This window comes from Diceros bicornis, chromosome 12 (assembly GCF_020826845.1).
Source record: "Diceros bicornis minor isolate mBicDic1 chromosome 12, mDicBic1.mat.cur, whole genome shotgun sequence".
NCBI lineage: Eukaryota > Metazoa > Chordata > Mammalia > Perissodactyla > Rhinocerotidae > Diceros > Diceros bicornis.
In genome coordinates this window covers 69,404,855-69,429,266 of record NC_080751.1, presented here as the reverse complement: position 1 = coordinate 69,429,266, position 24,412 = coordinate 69,404,855, and the positions used below count along the sequence as shown (strand labels likewise).

Sequence of the window (24,412 nt, the reverse complement as noted above, 5' to 3'; positions counted from 1 at the left end):
AATCAGTGTGGTGACAGACGTCCAGAGGGTGTCATCTGAATCACAAGTTTATAGGGAGGAAACACATCAGGGTCATCCCTTCATAACATTAATTTCCTGGCTACACATCCGACTCTGAATTTGTGATGTGGACACTACATACATTGATCGGTATTGTCCAAAATATTTTATTCTTTAATGGAAAAAATCCATTAATATTCAAATGAAAGAATCACATTAAAAAACTTATATATAAGAAACAGCCTTCAAGAACATTCAAGCAGCAGAGGGAGGGAAAAACCTTTCAACAGCCCATCAGTTTTCTTCAAAATATTACGTAACAGAATACAACTGAATTCTCTGGCTACAACAATTCATAGAATTTTTCATTGTTTTCTCGAGATGCACAAGTTCACTGTTGCAGTGTTTCAAATGACCAATCAAGTGCTGCTACTTGGTTAAAAAGGCCACTGGTAGATCCATCTGATTGTAAAGAATGTTCCTTCACTGCTGGAAAAATCCGCTCCCAAGAAAAGACAACTGAAGTCCGTGCTGAGCCCCTCACAACTCATCCTTCTCCAAGTCATCCAGCTCCACATCACTGAGGTCGATGTCGTCTTCCACCGGAAGCTGTAACACAGAAAACCTGTTAGGCCTGGCAGGGTCCCTGCAGAACCACAGACAGGGCAACCCCGAGTTCAACTGTCTCCTTTTACAGGAGCAAATTCACTTCTAGAGGAACTCGGATTACAAAGCCTGCTTCTCTCCATAATCCAGCTCCTGCTTTTTTTAAACTTTGCCTATTATTATATAGATGGAAAAGCTGAGAACTTAAACAAAAGAAACACGATTTTAACATATCACCTACCTCTTTAAAACAGACAGCTATTTAACATGTCCTTTTGAGGAGGGTGGGGCAGAAGTGTACTGGAATAAATGCTAATTTCAAAGCTCTAATTTTGCATTGCTCTGAGACAAAGTAAATGAATTCCAGGTTAAATGTTCACTTTGGAGGTAATAATCAGGAAAGAAACCTCACTATGGAAATTTATCTTGGTCGTCTCTATCAGGAATATCAAGTGCCACGCAGCACTTTTTAATAGGGAGGACGGGATGAAGGGTCTTGAGGGAAAGAACCACATACAAGGTCCCTGAGGGAGGGTATTTCTGGCATCAGCCCAGGCTCAGGTCTGATGGAAAGGACTTGATTCACAAGAAGTGAAGATGCACAGGGATCGGGAGAGTAAGAGGATGGACGAGAGTCGCAGTGAAGAGTCCTGCACAAACAGCCTGGTCCTGGGGACTCACCTCGCCATCCTTGCCGTCCCAAGGCTCTCTGGTGCTGATGGCAGGGAAAGCTCCGCCTCCTACAGGTGCTGTGGATCCGCGCCCGAAGGAGAGCTCCCTTAGGGGAAAAGGACCAAAACAAACACACAGGTTTACATCGGACTGCTGACGCAGATGAGGAAACAATTTTTTTTTTTGGTGAGGAACAGTAGCCCTGAGCTAACATCTGTTGCCAATCTTCCTCTTTTTGCTGAGGAAGACTGGCCCTGGGCTAACATCTATGCCCATCTTCCTCCACTTTATATGTGGGATGCCACCACAGCATGGCTTAATGAGCAGTGCGTAGGTCCGCACCCAGGATCCAAACCTGTGAACCCCGGGCTGTTGAAGCGCGCATGAACCTAACCACTGTGCCACCAGGCCCGGCTCCAAGAAACAACTTTTTAAAATAAGTGCCTGCTATGTTTATGTAGAGGCATTTCTCACCTCTTCCTTATAACATTATATAAATTTCAGGTGTACATCACTATACTTCTATTTCTGTATGGATTACATAATGTTCACCACCCAAAGACTAATTACAATCCATCACCACACACATGTGCCTAATCATCCCTTGCACCCTCCTCCCTCCCCCTTCCCCTCTGGCGACCACCCATTGTGTGTGTTTGTTGTCGTTTTTGTCTTCTACTTATGAGTGAGATCATATAGTATTTGACCTTCTCCCTCTGACTTATTTCGCTTAGCATAATACCCTCAATGTCCATCCACATTGTCACAAATGGCTGGATTGCATCGTTTCTTATGGCTGAGCATTATCTTTTCAATCAGGGACGATAATATAACCAGGCATGAAATTCCTGACTAAGGCCTTGGCCATCAGATAAAGCCAGTTAGTACCAATAACTTAAAAAAATAGTAAATGTATTTTACTAAAATGCAAATTAAGTGTGTAAAAACTATCAAAGTTGATCTAGAACATGGGCAAAACCAAGACTGACATTTGATTAACAAAATTCTAGACTAAATTAAGACCCCAGAAAGGCTTTTTGAAAGACAGGGAGTTAGACTAAAATTCAGTTCCCTCCCTCAGATTTCTAACAGCAGTAAGCAGAAGCCCTTCAGACCAGCCCGCGGACACCAGAGGCCCTTCTCAGGGATCCAGATGATGGTGGCAGTTCTCACACCTCAAGCTTGAGACAGAGGAGAGCTACACCGTGAAACAGCGTGTTAGGCCTTGACTTTGGCAGGTCTTTATAAAACACCTCCCTGGAAAGACATGGAGGCAGTCACTGGATATGAGCAAGGCTTCTTTGAAAGGAGCCTCCAAATACCCTCCAGTGCAGGTGCCTGAAATATGGGAAAAGAGGAAAAAAGCCAAATGGGATACAAAGTTTCCTGTATGTGTCTGACAACAGTAATCTGCATGGTGGGAAAACTGAGTAATTTTGTCCATTGCCTTTGGCTACTTTGCATTTTTTACAATGTATATCAGTGGCTCTTAAATGGGTGCAATTTTTGCCCCCAGAGGACATTTGGCAATGTCTGGAAACTTTTTTTTTTTTTTTGGTGAGGAAGATTAGCCCTGAACTAACATCCATTGTCAATCCTCCTCTTTCTGCTGAGGAAGATTGGCCCTGGGCTAACATCTGTGCCCACCTTCCCCTACTTTACATGGGACGCTGCCAGAGCATGGCTTGACGAGTGGTACGTCAGTCTGCGCCCGGGATCTGAACCTGTGAACCCCAGGCTGCCGAAGCGGAGTGCACAAACTTAACTGCTATGCCACCGAGCTGGCCCCTGGAGACATTTTTGATTGTCACAACTGTGTGTGTGTAGTGGGTGCTACTGGTATCTAGGGGGTAGAGGCCAGGGGGGCTACCAAACATCCTATAATACACAGGACAAACCAACTATCCGGCCCAAGATGTCAAGAGTGCCAACAATGGAAAACCTTGTAGGCATATCAGTTACACTAGAAAACAGGATTATAAATATGCTCTAAAACCCACTTTACCACCATTCACCCAACTGTTAACATACCATGGGACAGGGTGCTGACTGGCATACCAGTGTACGGGCAGAATAAAGAGGTATCCTGCATAGCAGGCAGACCCGTGCCTCACAGTCTATCTAAATCTATGCCAGAATGGCTCAATTTAGCAGGAGGGGCACAGGCCAATCCAAGCTCTGGCTCACGTGGGAAATACAAACTCATGTGGATAATGAAAAGCCAGCGGGTCTGCCTCTTATCAGTCCTCTGTCCTCGATCGGGTTATTTATCATCTCTGGACGTCGGCCTCTACATCAACAAGACGCCGACGCGCCTGCTGCTGGGCATTGGGGGGATGGGCTGGCACTCGAAGGAAAGAAAAGCTTGCTCCCTACTTAACGTTAGCAGCCTGAGCCAACAGCGAGACTGACGGAAAGACGCCACACCTCCTCTAAATAGCACCAAAATTCCGAGAACTGTGTGCCTTCAGAGCAGAGTTCAACTGTTTAAAAAAAAAAAAGGTTTTTTAACAGCTCCATTATGCTTCTCCCCTCTGCCACCATTTTCCTTGTGGGCTAATGCTAACAGAGATCTCTTCTAAGTAAGAGATCCCTGAGACCCTGGCTGCTGCTTTCAGATCAACTGAAAGCCAAACTGGAATTAAACTCAAGTCTTTTCTCCACTCTGGGTGCACGACACACAAGTACATACTTATATTTTCCGTCTGCTACTCCAAGAGGCACACAATACGACATTTTCCAGTAAAGAGGCAGGCACCACTAATGTCATCTTGGGTTGACTACAGTTTTCAACTGCTGCCACTACGTTTATAAATTGTTAGTTTAGCTACAGTGTTACTAAAACTCCTACAGGTGTTTGACAAACTGCATTTGCACTGCTGGTATTTCTGTCTTTGGTTTTCCAATAGCCAAACAGACCGCAGCAGGTCTAGTTTCTCAAGTACGCATGTCGCTGCTTCTCCCCACTAAACAGATGGTACAGCAGCTCTCTGCCAGGCCCGATCCCAGTCCGCTGGAAGCAGTCTCCTCACTGGCCATGTGTTCTGTGCACGTTCCGTCTTCTTAGAAAACAAGATTCACATGTAGCCAGAAACAACTTACTATCACCTATTTTGTTTCCTTCCTATTCATTACCGCATACTTCTCTCCACTGGTAACCAGGTGGGTTCTGAGGTTTTCTGCCACCACCAAGGCACAAAGTTTGAGAACCACTGGACTGTACAATCTCAAACACAAAAGTAATTGTCTCAGGTTTACAACATGCTATTGTTCCTGTACCTTTTCCATGAAGCACTTACCTCCTCTGTACTTAAAAAAAAAAAAAAACTAGAAAAGGAAAACTGGTTGAAAATAAAAGTTAATAAAATTAAAGCTGGGGTTAGAACCTGTAATTTCCAATAAGTGAGTCCAAAGGCTCAATCTCATTATTACTTGGTCTTCTCACACAATTCCTAAGGTTTTCAACATTGGAATTAGCTGTGGGAAAAGGATCAAGCACATTTTTCAGTAGCCTTCCCATCAACGTGCCGTATCCTGACGAACAGTAAGCTCTCGAGGGCAGGGATGCCTTTCCCAATGGAAACTGCTCCAGGGACAAGAATTCATTCCTTCACACACAAAATATCTACCGAGAGCTTATTATCAGCCAGGCTCTACAGCAGTGACTAGAGAGAAAGTTCTGTGTAAAACAGAGTCACCTTCATGGAACTCACACTTATCGGGAAGAAGCATTAACCAAATTACCACACATCTGAGAAAAAGTACAGGGTCAATGCCTTGCATTTTCCTAAAAGGGGAGTAAAGTCAGTTTTAGGATGAGTTGAACAGCACGGCAGGACAGAGAACTCTATAAATTGGGTTTTGAGATTGGGAAACTATAATGTTTGCACACTGTTGGAGTCACTTAAGTAAGGACCCATTTTCAATAACTATATTCTAAAGCCGATGCCCAGAAATGGAAACCATACAACCTGAAGTCAGGGATACAAAGCATGCCAGGGTGGGGATGGATAAGAGAGGGCTGCTTCTAGCCCACAGGAGACCTTTATGAGAATCAGGAAGAGCCCAATGCCAACTGCACACAACAGCAAGTTGGCCTGAGAACAGGAAAGTATTAGCATCATTCACTATGTAGAATACTTCCATGGAAAACACAACAAAGTACAGGAAGATGATCTAAAAGGTCTAATTTTTATAAACGTCTAATTCTCTGGAATGTCAAATGCAAAATAATTCCATTTATTGCCTGGTCTATGTAAACATAGCTTTGGGGAAAAAAAAAAACCCACAGCAGAATCAAACAGACAAAATGAGAACAACTCAAGAAGGCAAGAAATACCTGAGAAACTCATTAATGCCTTGCTCACTGAAAGATCCTTTCAGAAGAGCAAACTTCATCTTGCGTGCATTAATGGCTGCCATGGCGGGGTATCCAAACCCTCCGATCCCCAAAGCTGTCTCAAGTTCAGACTGGGCTCCAGCTTCTGTCCACAGCCACCTAGAAAAGCAGATTGGTTTTCAGGGCAGAGATCCCTTTCAGAGGAAGTGAGAATCTAGCAGATCTTAAATAAAGAACAAAACATTACACTTCAAATATTTTATGGAATGAAATGGATGTAGAAATAAATCCAAAGCAAAAGATAAGTTTTTTGAGTAATGTATTGTAGACATGCTCTTAAGTACCACAGTTCCTCCCTTACGTTTCCCAAACCCTAACTCCAAAAACCCCCAAAATGGACTGGTCTACTTATCAGACAGTTTTCCTCCCAGTTCCCAAAATATTATTCACTAAACCCGAGGAATTTGCTGTCTTTATTACCTGAAATCCTACCAATATCACTTGGGTTATTTGCATGCTCTTTAAAAGTGTAATAACTTCTTTTAAAGTTACGGATATGTCATTATTCAATACATATAAAAATGCTCAACCAAATTTCTTTCCTCAACTTCTACAAGGGTGAAGAATAAAGAGCTTTAGAGCTTCAATACTTGTTGCACTAACGGAGAAGGCGCAAGGTTACTGTCAGAGTGACAGCAAGTGGCATGAGGTACCTGGGACAACAACGGATACTGAGGATGAGAAGCAGAAAGACAAACAGGAAGAGATAGAGACATACTTTGTTTTAAAAATTTGCGTAGATCCAGCCCTCACTCAGAAGAGAGTAAAGAAACACGCCCCTATTTCTGCTTTCTTTAGCCTTCAAGGTCATACCAGAATTCATTTATGTCACTAATTTAAGTTTTTACTTATTACCCTGGGACCCCAATCACCATTTAAAATACTATTCCTATGAGAAAAAGTATGCTGTGGTACAAGTAAGTGTCTAATAAATAAGAGACCTGCATTACTACTTTTCCTCCTCGATGATACTGATGTTTACATTTTAAAGAAGAAAACACGCCAAGGCGCACACAGGAAGACACCCTACAGAAAACAGCGGGAACCAGACACTCCACAAGCACTTTCTCTCCTGTCCAAACGACACTGAGACAGTAACTTCAATAACTTACCCCCACATTTTCTTTTTGTATTTGTCTGCCAACTTCAGAAGAACTTCCAAGTAAGAATTTCTGCCTGCAGCTCCTGATTTAAACAGACAAAAATTTTTAATGGTAAAAAGAAGGGTGTCTGTATCATTAATCCGTTTAGAAAGTGTTCTCAGAGCAGGCAGCAGAGAACAACTACGGGGAGGGGAGTTTCTGTTCACCGTACCAGTATCCAAGATATGGGGCAGCACAGCCACGATGCAGAGCTGATGCTCCTCACAGGTCCTCTTGGCGATGTCCTCGCTTATGATCTGTGGGACCCAGAAGACAAGGCTGGTTGGAAGACCACACGACACAAAACCCAAAGGGCAGCTTGAATACAAAGACATCACTTGCACTAAAAAGCAAAGCAATTCAAGAGAGGTGAGACTTCTCCCAAATACTACTACCTTAAATGCTTTACAGAAACACCAACAGTAATGCTCTGTCAAGGATGTCCGTCATTTATTCCTAAGCCATCTATCTGTGGTGGCGGTGAGGCACTGGCATATACACACGGCCTCTACAATCAGAATGCTGGGGCGCAGCCTGGCTCTGACACTTCATCGTTTAGACAGACATATTTACATGTATTATATATGTATATGAATTCGAGGCTGTCTGTGCCTCAGTTTCCTTATATGCAAAATGAAGATAAAAAAAGTATCTACCTCTAAGCGTTCACGGGAGAACGGAAAGAGAAAAACCTACACAAAAGCAGCAGAACAATGTCTGTGACGTGGCTGGGTGCTCAATAAACATTAGCTATTATTCTGAGAACAGTAAACGGAAGTGGCTGGATCCACTTTATTTTTGAGAAGCTTAGGCTCACCTCTGCTCACAGTGTAATTATTTTAGTACTAAAAGCTATGAAAAGCAGCAATTTATCAGATAGGTTTTGCCCGTTTGAAGTACAAAAACACTTTAAAGAAAGCATTTTAAAAGAGATGGGAAAGAGCTAATTTGAAAAGACAAAAAAGTGTCACTGCTTTAATACTCCCCATCAGACTGGAAGAGCTTTCCTCACTATGAATGACTAAAGCCTCACCTCCAGCAGCTCAGGAGGTGGGGCATTATCAGAAAACAAATCGAGAGCCCGTGAAACGATGTCAGATCTTGTCCGCCCTCCGTCATAATCCACAGGAGACTCGCCTTTCTGAAATATCTTGATTGTAGGAAATCCCCTAATCTATTAAAAAAAAAAAGATCAGAGCACAAAATCAAATTAACATTCAATAAGAAATAAGATAACCTTCATGGTTTCTAAAACTACCTTATAGGTAATTTAATGTAACAAAAACACTCCCCAGCGTGCATCACTGCCTCAGGGATAACACACAGAGGTCTGTAATCAGGGGGTTTAACAGCACGACAGCCAGGCTTAGCCAAATCTTATCCAAACCCAGGATACGTACTTAATACAATATATCTGCTCTAGAACAAATGGACCAACTTCAAATGCCACAAGAACACCCTGTGAAAGCTTGGGCAAGCTGAAGACTCACATTAAGCACACAGAAGTAGTGAGATATTGGGGAAAAAAAAAGAAAAACAAATCAACTGTCTTGAGTTGCAGATGTATGAATAGTTAGGACAATAAAGTAACTTAATTTCTTTATTACAAAATGGCTAAACATCTCCCCTCCTCCCTCACAGGGCAGCAGTTGAGAATGGAGTCCTGGATGAAGCAGCAGTTGAGAATACTGTATTTCACAGAGAATACTGGCCTCAGAGATACACTCACCCCGTAGCGGCTGGCCAGATCCTGGTTAATGGTAGCATCTACAGCTGCGAGTTTCACTTTTCCTTTCGTTTGCTCTTTGACCTCTGTAGCTGCAGCTGCCCATTCTGGCTCCAGGCTACAGAAAAATATATTCACCTTGAAAGTTTAACTCTCAGCAAAAATACTTTAACTGTGTGCATTTCTGTCCCAATCCAGTTAAATCACACTTGGAAAACATTTTGCGTGTAGCTTTACGAAAGACATGATGCAACCCTTTACATTCACCTCCCAGTCCCTTGTCACTCCCCTCAAACCTGGACGACAGCTCCCTGCTAATCTTTGATAATATGACAGAGGAAACTCTGGCACTAACCCCAGTGTTTAACATTTATTCAGAATCAGAGCTTTTCTGGAGGAGATCCTGGAGATTATCTATGATCTGGTTCAGCTCTTTCAAAGCAAGTTAGATAAATGTAGTAAAAGCACTGTGACTTAAAAAAGTACTCAGCAAAAAGCACTTACTTTTTGCAGTGTCCACACCAAGGAGCATAAAACTCAACCATCCAAACGTCTTCACTGTCAAGGACGTTCTTATCAAAGCTGTCGTCCGTCAGCTCAATCACATCTTTCTTACTTGAGCTTTCGCTTCTACCCTGTCGTGTGTGACATTAAACATTACACTACAACTTGCCCTTTAAAAAGAACACTATTCCTATTCTAAATACAATAACTACTTTTATATCTTAAAGTTTTGAGTTTTTCTTTCAAATGAAAACTATTTTACTCAGATTGGGGACATTCCTTAATATTATTTTTGCTTGGTAAACAGTATTTACTTTCAAACAATTACCAGTGCGCATTCAATATAACATATAACATGTATCTGAATCTATGACCTGCTATTTTTAAGAGAAACCTCAACATGGCTCAAAGAACCACCTTCATAACACTGTTCTAATTCAGACTCAAGCACAGCTGCTGGTTCATCCCAGGATGTAACTAGTTACTACCTTTTCATAGATCAAGTCCCCACACCATTCAAGAAAGCTGAAAATAGCATTTAATCCTTTTATTTTTTCAAAGAATTTTCTTCAGCACTAAGCCTAAGAAGCAGTCAGTATAGCTATCTTGCTTTCTGCTGCCTAGGCTAAAAGCCATGGAGCTAGGGGAAGACAACTGTGCTCAGTAAGCGTCAGAGTTTGAAATAAAAGGCAAGAGCATGAAATCTCTGGGTAAACTCTAAGTCTGTATAAAGCTAGTTTTACTAGGGGCTGGCCCGGTGGCGCGAGCAGTTAAGTGCGCGCACTCCACTGTGGTGGCCCAGGGTTCACCAGTTTGGATCCCAGGCGCACACCAACGCACTGCTTGTCAGGCCATGCTGTGGCGGTGTCCCATATAAAGTGGAGGAAGATGGGCACGGATGTTAGCTCAGGGCCAGTCTTCCTCAGCAAAAAAGAGGAGGATTGGCAGATGTTAGCTCAGGGCTGATCTCCTCACACACACACACAAAATAAATAAAAAAATAAAGCTAGTTTTACTAGCCTCCTAAAAGAGTAAAGGGCCATTTTATATATATTCATCAGTAAGAATTTAATGCCTTCTCACAAGAACATAAGTACATCATGGTTAAACTTCACAATTTCATACAAGGGCATTTAAAATACCAATCCATACAACAGGAACTTCTTTCTCTTCCTTCTTATCCATTTATGTAGAATTTTCCAGGGATTTTGGGCTGACTGCCACAGATACAGGCCAAGAGCTCATCCCAGATTTCATTCCTGTCTGCCCAAAGTCAACCTGGAGGAGGGCTGGTCTCTCTCTCCACTCGGGAACTACGAATGCCAGGGATGCCAGAGCCCCAGCAACCCTGGCCTAGAGCTCTTGCTCCCTCTGCAGTCCAAACTCCTCTATTTCAGCCCAGGGACAAGGATGCCTATCTGGGAGCCTGGCTCTTGGCCTGCAGCTGTGGCAAGATGCCCTGGGACTGACTGGCCATGGTGACAGTGATTCTGAGGAGGCCAAATGAGCAGGCTGGGTGGCTGATTCCCTCTGGGGTCAGCTGACCCAACCTCCTATTATTTTTTAACTGAAAGATCACCAATTTAAAATAGTAAACAAAAAATTATCTCCTACAAGAAGTTTACACTCAGGCTTCAAAATCATCACACACATTAAAAATTGACATCACGCAGCCTTACTTGTTTCCCAGAACTATATCCACCACTCCTTCCCCCAAGGCGATCCTTTACGAGCTGGCGCAGGGCACTGAGAGCAGCGTCTACGATGGCTTCACCAGTTCTGCCACCTACAGGACAGAGGACTATCAGACAAATGGGTGGTGGTGGGCTGTGCGCCTATCTATGTTTGTCAGCATCATCTGATGTTCAGACAGACCTGACAACACATGTGTATTTAATACACAGTCAATTTCTCCCCAGAATGCATTTCACACTAGACTTCACACTTGGAAAACGAATTCCTCTTCTTCAGTTTTAGGTTATTAGCGTGAACAAGAACCTCCTGTTCACCTATAAATATCATCTACTAATGGGAATAATTCACAAATGTTTACTGAATGTGTAACATGTACACAGAAGAATAACTATCTAGTTAAGAAAGCAGGGGAGATTTCTAAATACAAAGTACCAAATGAGGAAAATAAACTTTTCTACGAGATAACAGACAGAAAAGACCATGGAAAAAGTAGGATATGAAGTGTCTGAGACTAAGTAACTGGAAAGCAATCCAGGCCCCTTTCTGCCAGCTTGCTTAAAAAACACTGTGATTTGGGGCTTTTAGGTTCTGTAGCTGAACTTACTCCTAATACAAGAAGTAACAAACCCTGTGCTAAAACTCAATAATTATAATAGCCTTTGGAAGTTCACCAAAAACTATATGCTCAAGAAAAAATCAGGGGCTATTAACTGACTCACAAGTATATGGATAACACATGCCATAAGGCTATCTTCAGAGTTCAAGGGCAAAACTCAAAATCTCTTCAGAAAGTTTCACATTTTTTTAAAAATAATTTTCTAATTAACTGTCCAGGAAGAGATAAAAACTTCTGAGAATACTTCAGATCTGACATTAGAAAGAAACGCAATACAGCAACACTCAGAATATGTTCAGATCATCTTGTACTACATCCCTGGCTGACACTACCACACGGCACTTCCTCACACAGAAGGGCAAGACCTCAACATAAAAACAGCCTCTGCCCCATCTTCTGAGCCAGTGCCCCTTCCACCAATCTTTACCTGGAAATATACCACATCAAGAAATGTACCAGGAATTACAAAAACAGACACACAGATCAATGGAACAGAATTGAAAGCCCAGAAATAAAACCACACATATATGGACAGCTAATTTTCGACAAAGGTGCTAAGGACATGCAATGGAGAAAGGAAAGTCTCTTCAATAAATGGTGTTGGGAAAACTGGACAGCCACATGCAAAAGAATGAAAGTGGACCATGTGCTATCGCCATTCACAAAAATTAACTCAAAATGGATCAAAGACCTGAAGGTGAGACCTGAAACTATAAAACTCATAGAAGAAAATATAGGCAACACACTATTTGACATTGGGTTTAAAGGAATCTTTTCGGATGACATGCCTACCCAGACTAGGGAAACTAAAGAAAAAATAAACAAGTGGGACTTTATCAGACTAAAGAGCTTTTATAAGACAAATGAAACCAGAATCAAGATGAACAACCAACCAACCAGCTGGGAGAGAATATTTGCAAAACATACATCTGACAAGGGGTTGATCTCCATAATATATAAAGAACTCACACAATTGAACAACAAAAAAACAAACAACCCGATCAAAAAATGGGCAGAGGAAATGAACAGACACTTCTCCAAGGAAGATATACAGATGGCCAATAGGCACATGAAAAGATGCTCAACATCACTAATCATCAGGGAAATGCAAATCAAAACAACACTAAGATACCACCTCACGCCCGTTAGAATGGCTATAATCACCAAGACAAAAAACAACAAATGTTGGAGAGGATGTGGAGAAACAGGAACCCTCATACACAGCTGGTGGGAATGCAAATTGGTGCAGCCTCTATGGAAAACGGTATGGACATTCCTCAAAGAATTAAAAATAGAGATGCCCTATGATCCAGCCATCCCACTACTGGGAATCTATCCAACGCACCTGAAATCAACAATCCAAAGAGGCTTATGCACCCCTATGTTCATTGCAGCATTATTCACCATAGCCAAGAAGTGGAAGCAACCTAAGTGTCCCTCGACTGACGATTGGATTAAGAAAATGTGGTATATATATACAATGGAATACTACTCAGCCATAAAAAAAGACAAAATCGTCCCATTTGCAACAACATGGATGGGCCTGGAGCGTATTATGTTAAGTGAAATAAGCCAGAAAGAGAAAGACAAACACTGTATGATCTCACTCATATGTGGAATATAAACCAACACATGGACAGAGAAAACTGGACTGTGGTTACCTGGGAAGTGGGGGTGGGGGGTGGGCACAAGGGGTGAAGGGAGTCATATATGGAGTGATGGACAAATAAAAATGTACAACCCAAAATTTCACAATGTTAGAAACCATTAAAATATCAATAAAAAAAAAATGATAAAAAAAAAAAAAAAAGAAAGGCAAAAAAAAAAAAAAAAAAGAAATGTACCAGGAAAGAAGACAGCGGGTTTTCTCACTCTAGACCAAGGGCCAGACAGTAATTATTTTCGACTTTGCAGGCCATACTGTCTGTTGCAGCTACTCAATTCTGCTGCTCTAGAGTGAAAGCAGCCATATACGACACATAAATGAATAAGGGACTGTTTCTGGAAAACCTTTATTTACAAAAACACGCAGCAAGCCAAACGCCAACCCCTGTTCTAAACAATCTACTTTTATAAGTAAGCAAAACAAATTATTATTCCAAAGCAGATGTTCACTCAGAAAAATGAAACCAATCATTTTATGGGACTTCAGAGCTGGGGAGTCTAGAAGCAATGACGTGTCTAAGGCCTTATCTCCAAGGATCCTGACCCGCAGCGGGAGATTACCAACCACATCAATGTTTACCAAGTTACGTGCTTTACATGGACTATTTCAGTGAAACTTCTACTAGCCTAAAATAGATTTTCACACCCCATTTTACAGGTGAGAAGCAGGTCCAGAGAGATTAAGTGTTCTGGTTAGCCAGCAGTTACACCCAGGCCAGGCTGTCTAGAGTTCACTCTCTAGGTTCTGCAATCCCTTTGCTTCTCTTTTCTGAGAACTGTTTCTCTCTCAGCTGATACAATGCACGACACTAGGTTCAGAGAACACAATAACATTCTGCTTTACTGCGATGCTGATTCTCCCTCCACTCAACCCCACAAACTTGTCCTTCTCACATACAGCAAAACCTAAGACGTCAGACTCCAAGTTCAGTCACTTATATACCCCAGGTAATGAAATCTTAAAAAAATGATCAAATGACCATAGCTTAAACTTTAAATACATTATGCCCAATACTTTTATTAGGACCCTGGATATAGCTCAACCTAGCAATTCTGATTATCTTAAATATGATGATATGTTTGTGATATCTTAAATAAAGTACCAGGACTATCCTATGAAAGAACGGGGTAACTAAAATAACATTTAGCCTCGGGAGTCTGGAGCCAGAATCCTCTCTTTAGTTGCCTCCGTGACTCATAGCAAATATCATAATAGCAAATACACACAATTTACTTATCTACAAAACAGGGAGAATTTGTGGTACTTATTTATTATCAATAGGAGGCTATATAACAGCTTTAATATTCAAATACTAAACATGTTTACAAGGCATAAAGATCCATGGGCAAAATACTCCACAGTAATATCAATATTTTAAACTATCAAATTAGGCCCTCCTATTTTTTACCTACCTGCTTAAATTACAATTCCAACCAGGGGAATGGAGAAGTTAGGAAAAGTCCTTACCCTGATAATCTTCTGGTCTATTTTTGTTGGATCCAAAAATCTTAATGGTAGGAAAACCCTGAACACCATATTGACCTCCAAGGGACTGATGTTTATCTGCATCAACTGCACCAACTTTTACAACATCCTGTGGAAATATAAAAGAAATACCTATTGTTCTTTCAACTGAAGCAGATTCCACATGAACCTATCATCTGATTCATGTAGATTCAGAAACAAGATAATAAAGGGCAGGGTTAGGTTTACAAACAGAATTAATAAGGGCTGTAGCCTGGGAAATCAATCTTAAATGGAATGATGGGTGAAATGCAAGTCAGCCCAGGGAGAGAACTCTGCAGCTCCCAGAATTAGCACGACTAAGAGTGATTACGTCATTTATCTGGGAAACAGAATTAACAAAAATAGACAACATAAAAATTAAGATGTACATTATCCCTTTGCTCCTTACACAATTTTGACACCAGAAAAAGGGTTCTGAGCTTCAATATGCAAGTTAACTTCCTATTGCATATTAACCCTGCCTGTATACTTATTTAAACAGACCAGGTGAATGTGGCATCACACAAACTTACTTTTAATGCAGTGGCTACTTTCTTCCATTCTGGTGCTAACCTTTGGCAGTGGCCACACCTTTTAGGGGATGAAAACAAAAATAAGGCAATGATTAGTCTCCGATCCCCAATTCAGAAAACACTCACCAATGGTCTACTGAGTGACAAGGACGGGAGGTAGGCGCCTGCAAGGAGAAATGGCACTAATAAACGTGATCAGTGATAGGAAGGAACTTACCATTTTATGACTGCACTACAACCCTTTTACACATCATAATAAAAAAAGCTTCTAAATTACTGATCAATTAAATTATATTTAAAGAGTTTAAACAAACTGTCATTTGTAACTGCATCCCTGAGCAGGAACTTAAGCGTTTATCTGGTCAAGTGTGCAATTTAATGGGTGCTCCCAGGTGTAAGGCCAGGCAAATGGGCGATTCTTGGGCCCCATGAAATCAGAGCTCCTAGAGGAGGGGTTAGGGAACCCATATTTTAATAGGTTCTACTAGTGATTCTTACACCTATTAAGGTTTGATATTCCCTGATCTAGTCCAACTTTTTCATTGTATCAACGAGGCATCCATGTGGGAGCCTAGATCTCCCGTGCCTAAGTCTCAATGCCCTTTGGCTCCCACCAGCAGCTTGTGCAGTTAAAAATGCAGACATAATCCCAAATTAATAAGCCTACAAATTGAGAAGCACTCGATACCACAAGGTAGTGACAAAAAAAGCAAGAGATACAAGAACACAAGGAAAAATAACGTTAATCTTTTAGGTACTAGTATTTGAAAAAAATTATCGTGGAATCACACACACAGAAAAGCGCTTTTAAAAAATTATATACACACAAACCTGTTTGGTTTATACCATTCGTTGAGGTTGTAGGTAGTCATACTGTTCACATTCATTGTTGTATAATATCTACTGTATGAAGATATCATAGCCAGTTTATCGATAGGTGATTTGTTTTCTTTTTTAAACAAAGGAAATTCTCTTCTAATTAGTTCTCTAAGGACCTAATGAGCAAATGCCATGTGCAGCATCCCGATGATCACTCTTCATCAACAATCTCATTCAATCAGCATAAGAACCCTGAAGGCAGGCCTTGTGGTTATTTTCGTTTTACGGGATGATGAGACAGAGGTTGAGACGTTAAGAAACCTACCCGATATCACAGTCATCCAGAGACAGAGCTGACTGAGGGGTCTTTCTGACTCCAGATCCCACATTCTTACTCAGTATGTAATATCATCCTTCATAGCGACCTACGCTTAATCTAATATTTTAAAAGTTAGGATCTTTCAGGGAAATGTCCTGAAATGCTGCTTCTACATACTTATATATAGTATGTTTTGCTGTTTAGGTGAGCTGCTTAGAAGGGCAGGAGGCAAAATTTTACAGGAGTTTGTGCCCCTTTAATTTCAGTTTATTCTATGAAAGAAGGACTCAAATCAGAGATTGTCAGAGTATATACCCCCTTCAATTTCAATGCTAAGCAATGTAAATATAGATCGAAAAGCAACATAAATATAAACATAGCAGCATACTCTCTAACCCAATGGTTCTTCACCTGGGGTCCACAGACCCCAAAGGATTGGTGGATAAAAATTTAGGGGCTCTGTGAACTTGGATGGGGAAACAAAAACCTCTCTATTTTCACTAACCTGCAATTGAAATTTAGGGTTTCCTTTATTATAAACATTAACAACATACCACAGCTGGCTAGCACTTGTGACTCTGTCACGGATAAAATCACAGCTACTTTCATATCTCCACTACAGCTGCTGCAGATACCTGTCAACATCATTTGTGTTCATCAGTGTTTCAGAATTGCATTAGCTAGCTGTGAGATCTGCTGCTGGATCTTGGTATTGACTGTTCCAGGAAAGGAGTACTACATAACCTCATCAAGATTTATTTTAATATTTTGATAACAGTATTTCAATGTTTTAGGTTTCCTTTGTGATCCTATATGCTTTTTTTTACACATGTAGAAAACAGGAACCCTCACCAAGCTGCCAAAGTCCAAGCAACAATTAGCTACTTCAACCATCTTTTTTTTTTTAATTGACTCATTCTCTATGGCCTTTTTTTATTTATTTTTTTGTGAGGAAGATCAGCCCTGAGCTAACATTCAATGCCAATCCTCCTCTTTTTTGCTAAGGAAGACTGGCCCTGGGCTAAGATCCGTGTCCATCTTCCTCTACTTTATATGGGACGCCGCCACAACATGGCTTAACAAGCGGTGCAGCAGTGCGTGCCCGGGATCTGAACTGGCGAACCCCGGGCCGCCGCAGCAGAGTGCGCGCACCTAACCACTTGCGCCACCGGGCCAGCCCCCTCTATGGCCTTTAACTGACTCAACACCTTGTGGAGTGTCCCATTTCCCTCTCTTCTACTTCTTTTAAAACAAGCAGTAAACTAGATGGCTGAATACAATCACATTTTTATATAGTATTTCTCCTAATTTTATAAAATAGCATAAATAATCAACAACTACTTCATGATACTTACCACGGAGCATAGAATTCTACAAGCCACAAACTATTACTTTGAATAACTTCTCGGTTGAAATTTGATGGAGTTAATTCGATTACATCATCACTAGAGGAATATAGACCATTCGCTGCTAGAAAGAAGGTACAGCTCATCAGACCTGGAGAAACAACAAAAAGCACACCATTAATGGCAGGGTTCATGCTCTGACAGGAAACCTGGGCAACCCCAGAGTCTCCCTCAACTAACCAAGGCCCTTCAGGCAGGAGGACGGCCTGGCTCAGGTGCCTCCTAACCCTTGTGCCCCGCCTGACTGCTGCTGGGGCCCCTGGAATTTTACTCCCACTGGGGCAGTGCCCAGCAAGAAGGGAACAGACAGTCCACTCTCATCTCTTGAGCTGCACTGGAAAACGATTTAAATACTATTCTTAGTGCTTTTCATGTATTCACACCCTTATTCTTTACAACCACCCTATGAGGCAGGACTATCACTGCATTTTATGGGCAAGGACACTGAAAAATCAGGTTACAACTAGCTCTGTGACCTTGGGTAATCCACACAGTATTTATTTCTTGTGTTATCCAGTCACAATGTTAGCACACTACCTTTATTAAAGCTTTTTTGAAAGGAAAAATAATTATTTGTGTCCTCTACTAGACTGGGGCTCTCTCAAGGACAATGATTGTTTTTATAAATAATCTTATTTCTACTAACACTATCCATGGCACATCATCAGGCACTCACAATGTTACTGGATGAGCTTAGAAAGAATTTTCATGTGAACAATGTTATAAAGGGAGACTAGAGAGTCTACTGTATTATTAAATTGCAGTTTAGCCACACTGTGGACCAAGTGTATTTTTGTTGGCTACTCTGGGAACTTAAACGCAGTTTATAACAAATATATAGGAAAACAAGTGCTGAACTGACTTACAAATATTTGAAGGACTCAGAAGTTCTTTGAGTTGGTAATAATATCAAAATTTCACCTCCTCCTTTTAAATGTGTGTGTATATATATATAACTTCTTTTTGTTTTGTAATTGTATTGTCTAGTGCCTCCAAAACAATGGTAAATAGTGGAATGTTCTTGACTTTAATAGGAATACTTTACCAATTGCTGGCTTTTGGGTTGAAACAGATAAACTTTATGATAGCAAAGAAATTTCTATTTATTACTTTCTTTTCAGCATCTGTGAAGATGATCATACAATTTCCTTCTTTTAATCTGCTGTTGCAACAAATTACAAGTGAGACTAACTTGTTTTCTAAGGTAGTGCTTGTATATGCCATCTTAGTCACATTTTCATATGCTTACTTCTTAAATAGAATTTGGAAGACTTCAAATGAAACTTTTTTGAATAGCCCAATGGTAAATTTCTTCTGGATGGAAGGCACACCGATGTTTATTGTTCTGTTGCTAAATCCCTCACCTTATACTTACCAGCAATTTCAATTTTCAAACCACTTTGAAATACATTAGATCACTTGATTTTTCACAGCATTACTAACTAGAGAGCAGGAATCATCTCTATTTTGTAAATAAGGAAACAAAGGCAGAAAGAGATCAGGTGGCCCAGCTATGGTCATACATATAACTAACTGGCAGAGCAGCTCTATGACTTCTATTTCCAAGCTTTCCCCATTAAACCATGTTGTCTTTTAGCGCTCAAGATAAAAAGCACAGTACGCCATGGGCGTGAATAACCATTACATTGTTAAAGAATATTACATCTGAATTACAGATAAGGCTAACATTGTAGGAACTTATGAAATAAAACTGTGGACTTGGGGCCCGTCCGGTGGCGCAAGCGGTTAAGTGCGCGCGCTCCGCTGCGGCAGCCCAGGGTTCACAGGTTCGCAGGTTCAGATCCCGGGCGCACAACCATGCACTGCTTGGCAAGCCATGCTGTGGCGGCTTCCCATATAAAGTAGAGGAAGATGGGCACGGATGTTAGCTCAGGGCCAGTCTTCCTCAGCAAAAAAAGAGGAGGATTGGCAGATGTTAGCACAGGGCTGATCTCCTCGCAAAACAAACAAACAAACTATGGACTTACTAACGGTGATGTGAAGCCACTGAAGAAAGGGTTATCATGCAGGGGGTATGATCAGATTTGCTTTCTAGCAAGAGTATGTATTCTGGCTGCAGTGTGGACAGTGGATGGGAGAATTATCAGGAGAGCAGCGTCACTACACCAACAGAAAAACGGAATGAGCAACAGTAACAAATGCTACTGGGAGGTCAAGTAGGAAAGACTGAAAATGTCCACTGGACATAATGACAAAGAGGACCTGGGGCCCCAGGCAGTCGTGGTGGAGTAGTGACAGTAAGCAGCAGCCAGTTTGCACAAGGTTGGAGAGAGGAAGGAACAAGCTGGTGAAAACTACAGATCACTCTGTAAAGAAGTTTCATTATAAACAGCAGAAGAGAGCAAGCAAATGTGGCGTAGAAGGAAAGTTTCTTTAGAAGATGGGAGTGATCTGAGTACGAAGGGAAGAAATACGTGGCATAGGAGAGACTAAAGACAGAGTACAATGAATAACGGAACAAAATGCCCAGAGTCAGGAGGAGGGCAGGGGGTAGCCTGTGACAGGATGACCTCTTCCATTTCAAGAGGTGGGAGAGGGTGAGTGTAGACGGAGGTCAGGCCAATCAAAGTGGGGCTCCCTCAATAACTGTGCTGTCCAATATGGCAGCACCAGCCACACGTGGCTACCCCAAACTGAGAGGTGCAGAAGATGTAAAAAGGCACACTGAATTTCAAAGACCTGGCAGGGAAAAAAAGTAAATTATCTCATTAATATTTTTTATATTGATCACCTCTTGAAATAATATTTTAGATATATTGGGTAAATCTATATTAAAATTAATTTCACCTGGTTCTTTTTGCCTTTTTAAACGTGGCTACTAGAAAATTTTAAATTATATATGAAGTTTATATTATATTTATATTGGATGGTGCTGCTCAATACTCTTTTCATTGCTGCAGGAACGATTAAGCAGAATTGGACATACTTAACAAAGCAAGTAAATCAAGACCTAAGCAGAGACAGTCCTAATTCTGAATAAGCTTGAATGCAAGATTGGTCCTAGAAAATCCCCGATGGAGATCTACTACTCTTAAAGACATTTATCTTTTTTTGTAAAATTGATATGAATTGATACTTGGTTCAATACATTTAGCTCACTGTGAAATTTTCAAAAATGGAAAAACAAAAGGACAAAAACCACCAACAGTCCCACTAGAATTAACTATGAATATTTTGGTGAATATTCTTACTGACATCTCTCTACACAATAGAGGTCTAAAACGTTATTATATTTATACAAATGTAATCTGACTACACTGTCCCTTCTGTAACCTTTTTTCACTCAAAATAAACTACAGACATTTTCTACATAAGTAATTATGGATTACTCATTACCAAATATGTAACCATTTTTAATGGTTATATCATGTTGCCAAGCCACTACTGACAGAATTTGATTGTTTCCAATTTTTCATTATTAACAGGCCAATGCTGAAAATTCTTATACTTCCCCTCCTCAAATGAATATGATTATTTCCTTAAGAGAACATCTTACAAGGGGAACGAGGGTCTGGCTAACATTTTATTTTTTTTATTTTTATTTTTTGTGAGGAAGATCAGCCCTGAGCTAACATCCATGCTAATCCTCCTCTTTTTTTTTTTGCTGAGGAAGACTGGTCCTGAGCTGGTCCTGAGCTAACATCTATTGCCAATCCTCCTCCTTTTTCTCCCCAAAGCTGCAGTAGATAGTTGTATGTCATAGCTGCACATCCTTCTAGTTGCTGTGTGTGGGACGCCGCCTCAGCATGGTGGGACAAGCGGTGCGTCGCTGTGCGCCAGGGATCGGAACCCGGGCAGCCAGTAGCGGAGCACACGCACTTAACCGCCTAGCCACGGGGCCAGCCCCTGGCTAACATTTTAATACATATATATCTGTCCAACTACCTTCCAGAAACTGACATCTTAACTAGGAATAACACTCACATGACACTATGTACCAGGCGTTGTTCTAAACATCTAAGATACATTAACTCATTTAAGAACTCTATGTGGTATGTAACGTCATGTCCATTTTTGGTCCAAGAAACGGAGACAGAAAAGGTAACTTATCTAAGACCACATAATTAGAAAGAGAACACGGTTATGCAACCCAGATTTTTAACGGAAGGACTGGGGCATTACACAGATTGAGGCAGGAGAATCAGGTTCTTCCCCTCCTCTCGTCAATCAGGGTCAGCTATAAAGAATGTACTCCCCTCTTCAGGGGAGTCATCAAAGGATGGACATGATTTTTTACCTCGGGAATGTGCTTCCTTTCCATACAAAGACGGTCATGACTACTGACACCCAGTATAACATGGACTCTGGCTATTTTTTTTTCTGGCAATGGTACTGGACTTTTGTCAACTACCTGTCTTTAAAATTTGCCTGGTATCACAAAAGCCTCCTCTCTTTATAAATGGCTATCCAATGGAAATGCCTTGATGATAAAGGTTCGAGATTTAAATTCCTTAAAAGGCAATATGACCTGGTAGGGTTAGAAGGAAATCAAACATAGTACTCAGAAAAACAGATTACAAGATGTATAAATTCCAATAGCATAAAGGAACCAGTAACCACTCCCTACAAAAACCCCTCAAGAAAACAAAAAAAAGCCCCCGCCACTTAAGATGATAAAGTAGGTCAATGCTGACCAATAATCTGTTTCTAAAACTCACATCGCCATTGCACGCACTGACAATGAGCACAAATGAGAAACTGGAACATCCGCGAGTCTCGAATCTATGGGAGCAGATGGTTTTGCCATCTGTGGCTTCCCATTATTCCTCCACAGTAGTTAAGGATGTTAAAAATACACATCAGTAACATCTCTGCCCCACACCTGCCAGCAAGAGTATATGGTCCCAAAGCAGTCACCCGAAAACCACGAGGGCTCCCAAGAAGGCTGACTACACTTATTAAAATAATGAGTTAACTGATAGAAGCCTACTCTGAATTCACGTGCGGGCAACTAAACAGACTAAAATCTTTTCCCCTAATCTATTCTCTTACAGTAATACAACAAATATTTATATTTTGTTTACTCTCTTCAGACATATATTAACTCAATCCTGACAACAATCCTATGGAGTACTAGCCCAGAGTGGTTAAGTAACTTGCTCCCAGTCACACAGCCAGTAAATGCTGGGGAGGAGGGCTAGGACTCCAACGCTGCGGTCCGGATCCAGAGTGCTCTGGTAAGGACTGTTAGAGCACCCTGGCTGGGACCCAGAAGCCCAGAAAAGGACGGGAGCCTCAACCTCACTCACTGTAGTGCCTATACCAGATATTTACATAATCCATGAAAAGTCTGAACTTTTAAAAACGAAACTGGGCCCAATCACATCTGAAGCGCTCTTGCATCCACGGACCAGCTTTTGGAAGGCACGTTCCCTTTCTAAGGCAACTCTCAGGCATTATTTCAGGACCGGGTTTGGACATTCCAGTTTTTCTTAGAAGTGGGAATTCCATTATACAGGTGGTAAGGGCAAGCTGCAGTGTGAGGCGCCCGCTGACTCCCCCGCACACACGCGAGTCTGAGGACAGGCCCTGGACAAGGTCCCCCTTTTACGTCGCCCCCACTCCCCAACCTCCGCCAGGGATCGAGCCAGGGCTGGTCTGGGCGGCTCCGGCGCAGCCCCGGCCTCCGCTCCCTCCCGGCCGCCGCCCGCCCGCGGAGCGCGGCACCCCGCGCTCGAGCTGTCCCGGAGTCCCCGCGCCCCGGGTTCGGGCCCAGCCCCAGGCCCCCTCCTCCCCGCCGCGCTCGCGCACACGCTCGCCCGGGTGGGCAGCGGAAGCCCCCGCGAGGGCGCCCTCACCTCCCCACGCGCCCCGAGTCCGCCAGGCCCGCCCTCCGCCCGAGGGCCGCGCGGGAGGCTCCAGCCAAGGGCAGCCCCGCCCCCGGGGTCCCCCGCCGCCCTCGGGGCTCCCCCGCCCGAGATCCCCTTACCGCGTCCCCCGCGTGGGCCGGGCCGCGCCCGCCCATCCCGGCGAGGCCCGGCCAAGGCCACTGGCCCGCCCGCTCCCCGGGCCGCGGCCCGCCGTAGGGGTTCGGGGCCTCCCAGGGCGACCCCGGGACGAGGAGCCCGCGCTTACCCAGCACCAGGCCAGCCATGCCGAGCTCCCGCGCCGCCGCGCACTCCGCCGCCGCTCAGCTCCGCCGCGCCGCGCCCCCGCCGCCCCAGTCCCGCCCTCGGCCCGCCAGGCAGGCGCCCAGCGGCGCGGCGGGGGCGGGCCGGAAGGCGCTCGCCACGCCGTGGCCGCGGCTCATTGGTCCCGGCAGGCTTCGCTCATTCGCATAGCCAATGAGAGGTGGCCGGGTAGAGATTACGGGTTTGGCTTTCGTGACGGGGGCGGGGCGAGCAGCGGAAGGAGGGACTTGCTAGAGGCGGTGCTGACCGTTCTCTCCTTCGGAGCTGGCCCTCAAACCCCCCAACCTCTGCTGGGCGTTGGGTACTTCACTTTGTTAGAGCTCAGTAGTTGGTTTTTCCTCTCTCCCGCGCCGCCCCAATGAGCCCCTTTCCAGCCCTCACTCATCCTTTGCCTCCCTCCACTCCCCACCCCTTATCTTCTTTGTCCCCAGGAAGGATAACTTTCTTTGGGCCCTCAGTGCATCTACGACCTTATTAAATGACATATTAATTTTTCTTGTGCCCGGACGAGTATTCAGTCAAAAAATGCTTGCTAAGCACATATTGTATATAACATAATTCAACAAGTATTTATTTTTTTGAATTACTTTAAAAGTTGCCATGTCCAGGGCACGTGACTGTGCAATGCCTTTCACAGATAGGACCTCAGTC

General features: G+C 42.7%; 1 protein-coding gene across 1 annotated transcript; it reads right to left on the bottom strand.

Moving 5' to 3' along the window:
* Positions 1-147: 147 nt before the first annotated feature.
* PDIA6 (protein disulfide isomerase family A member 6) lies at positions 148-23,745 on the bottom strand. Its single transcript, XM_058551803.1, has 13 exons — positions 23,706-23,745; positions 17,559-17,700; positions 15,066-15,123; positions 14,494-14,620; positions 10,729-10,835; positions 9,050-9,180; positions 8,549-8,663; positions 7,853-7,993; positions 6,992-7,076; positions 6,790-6,862; positions 5,618-5,776; positions 1,288-1,384; positions 148-609 (listed from the first exon to the last, which is right to left on the bottom strand). The coding sequence occupies exons 1-13, from the start codon at positions 23,722-23,724 to the stop codon at positions 541-543; spliced, it is 1,323 nt and encodes a 440-aa protein (XP_058407786.1). The 5' UTR covers positions 23,725-23,745; the 3' UTR covers positions 148-540.
* Between the last annotated feature and the right edge of the window lie 667 nt (positions 23,746-24,412).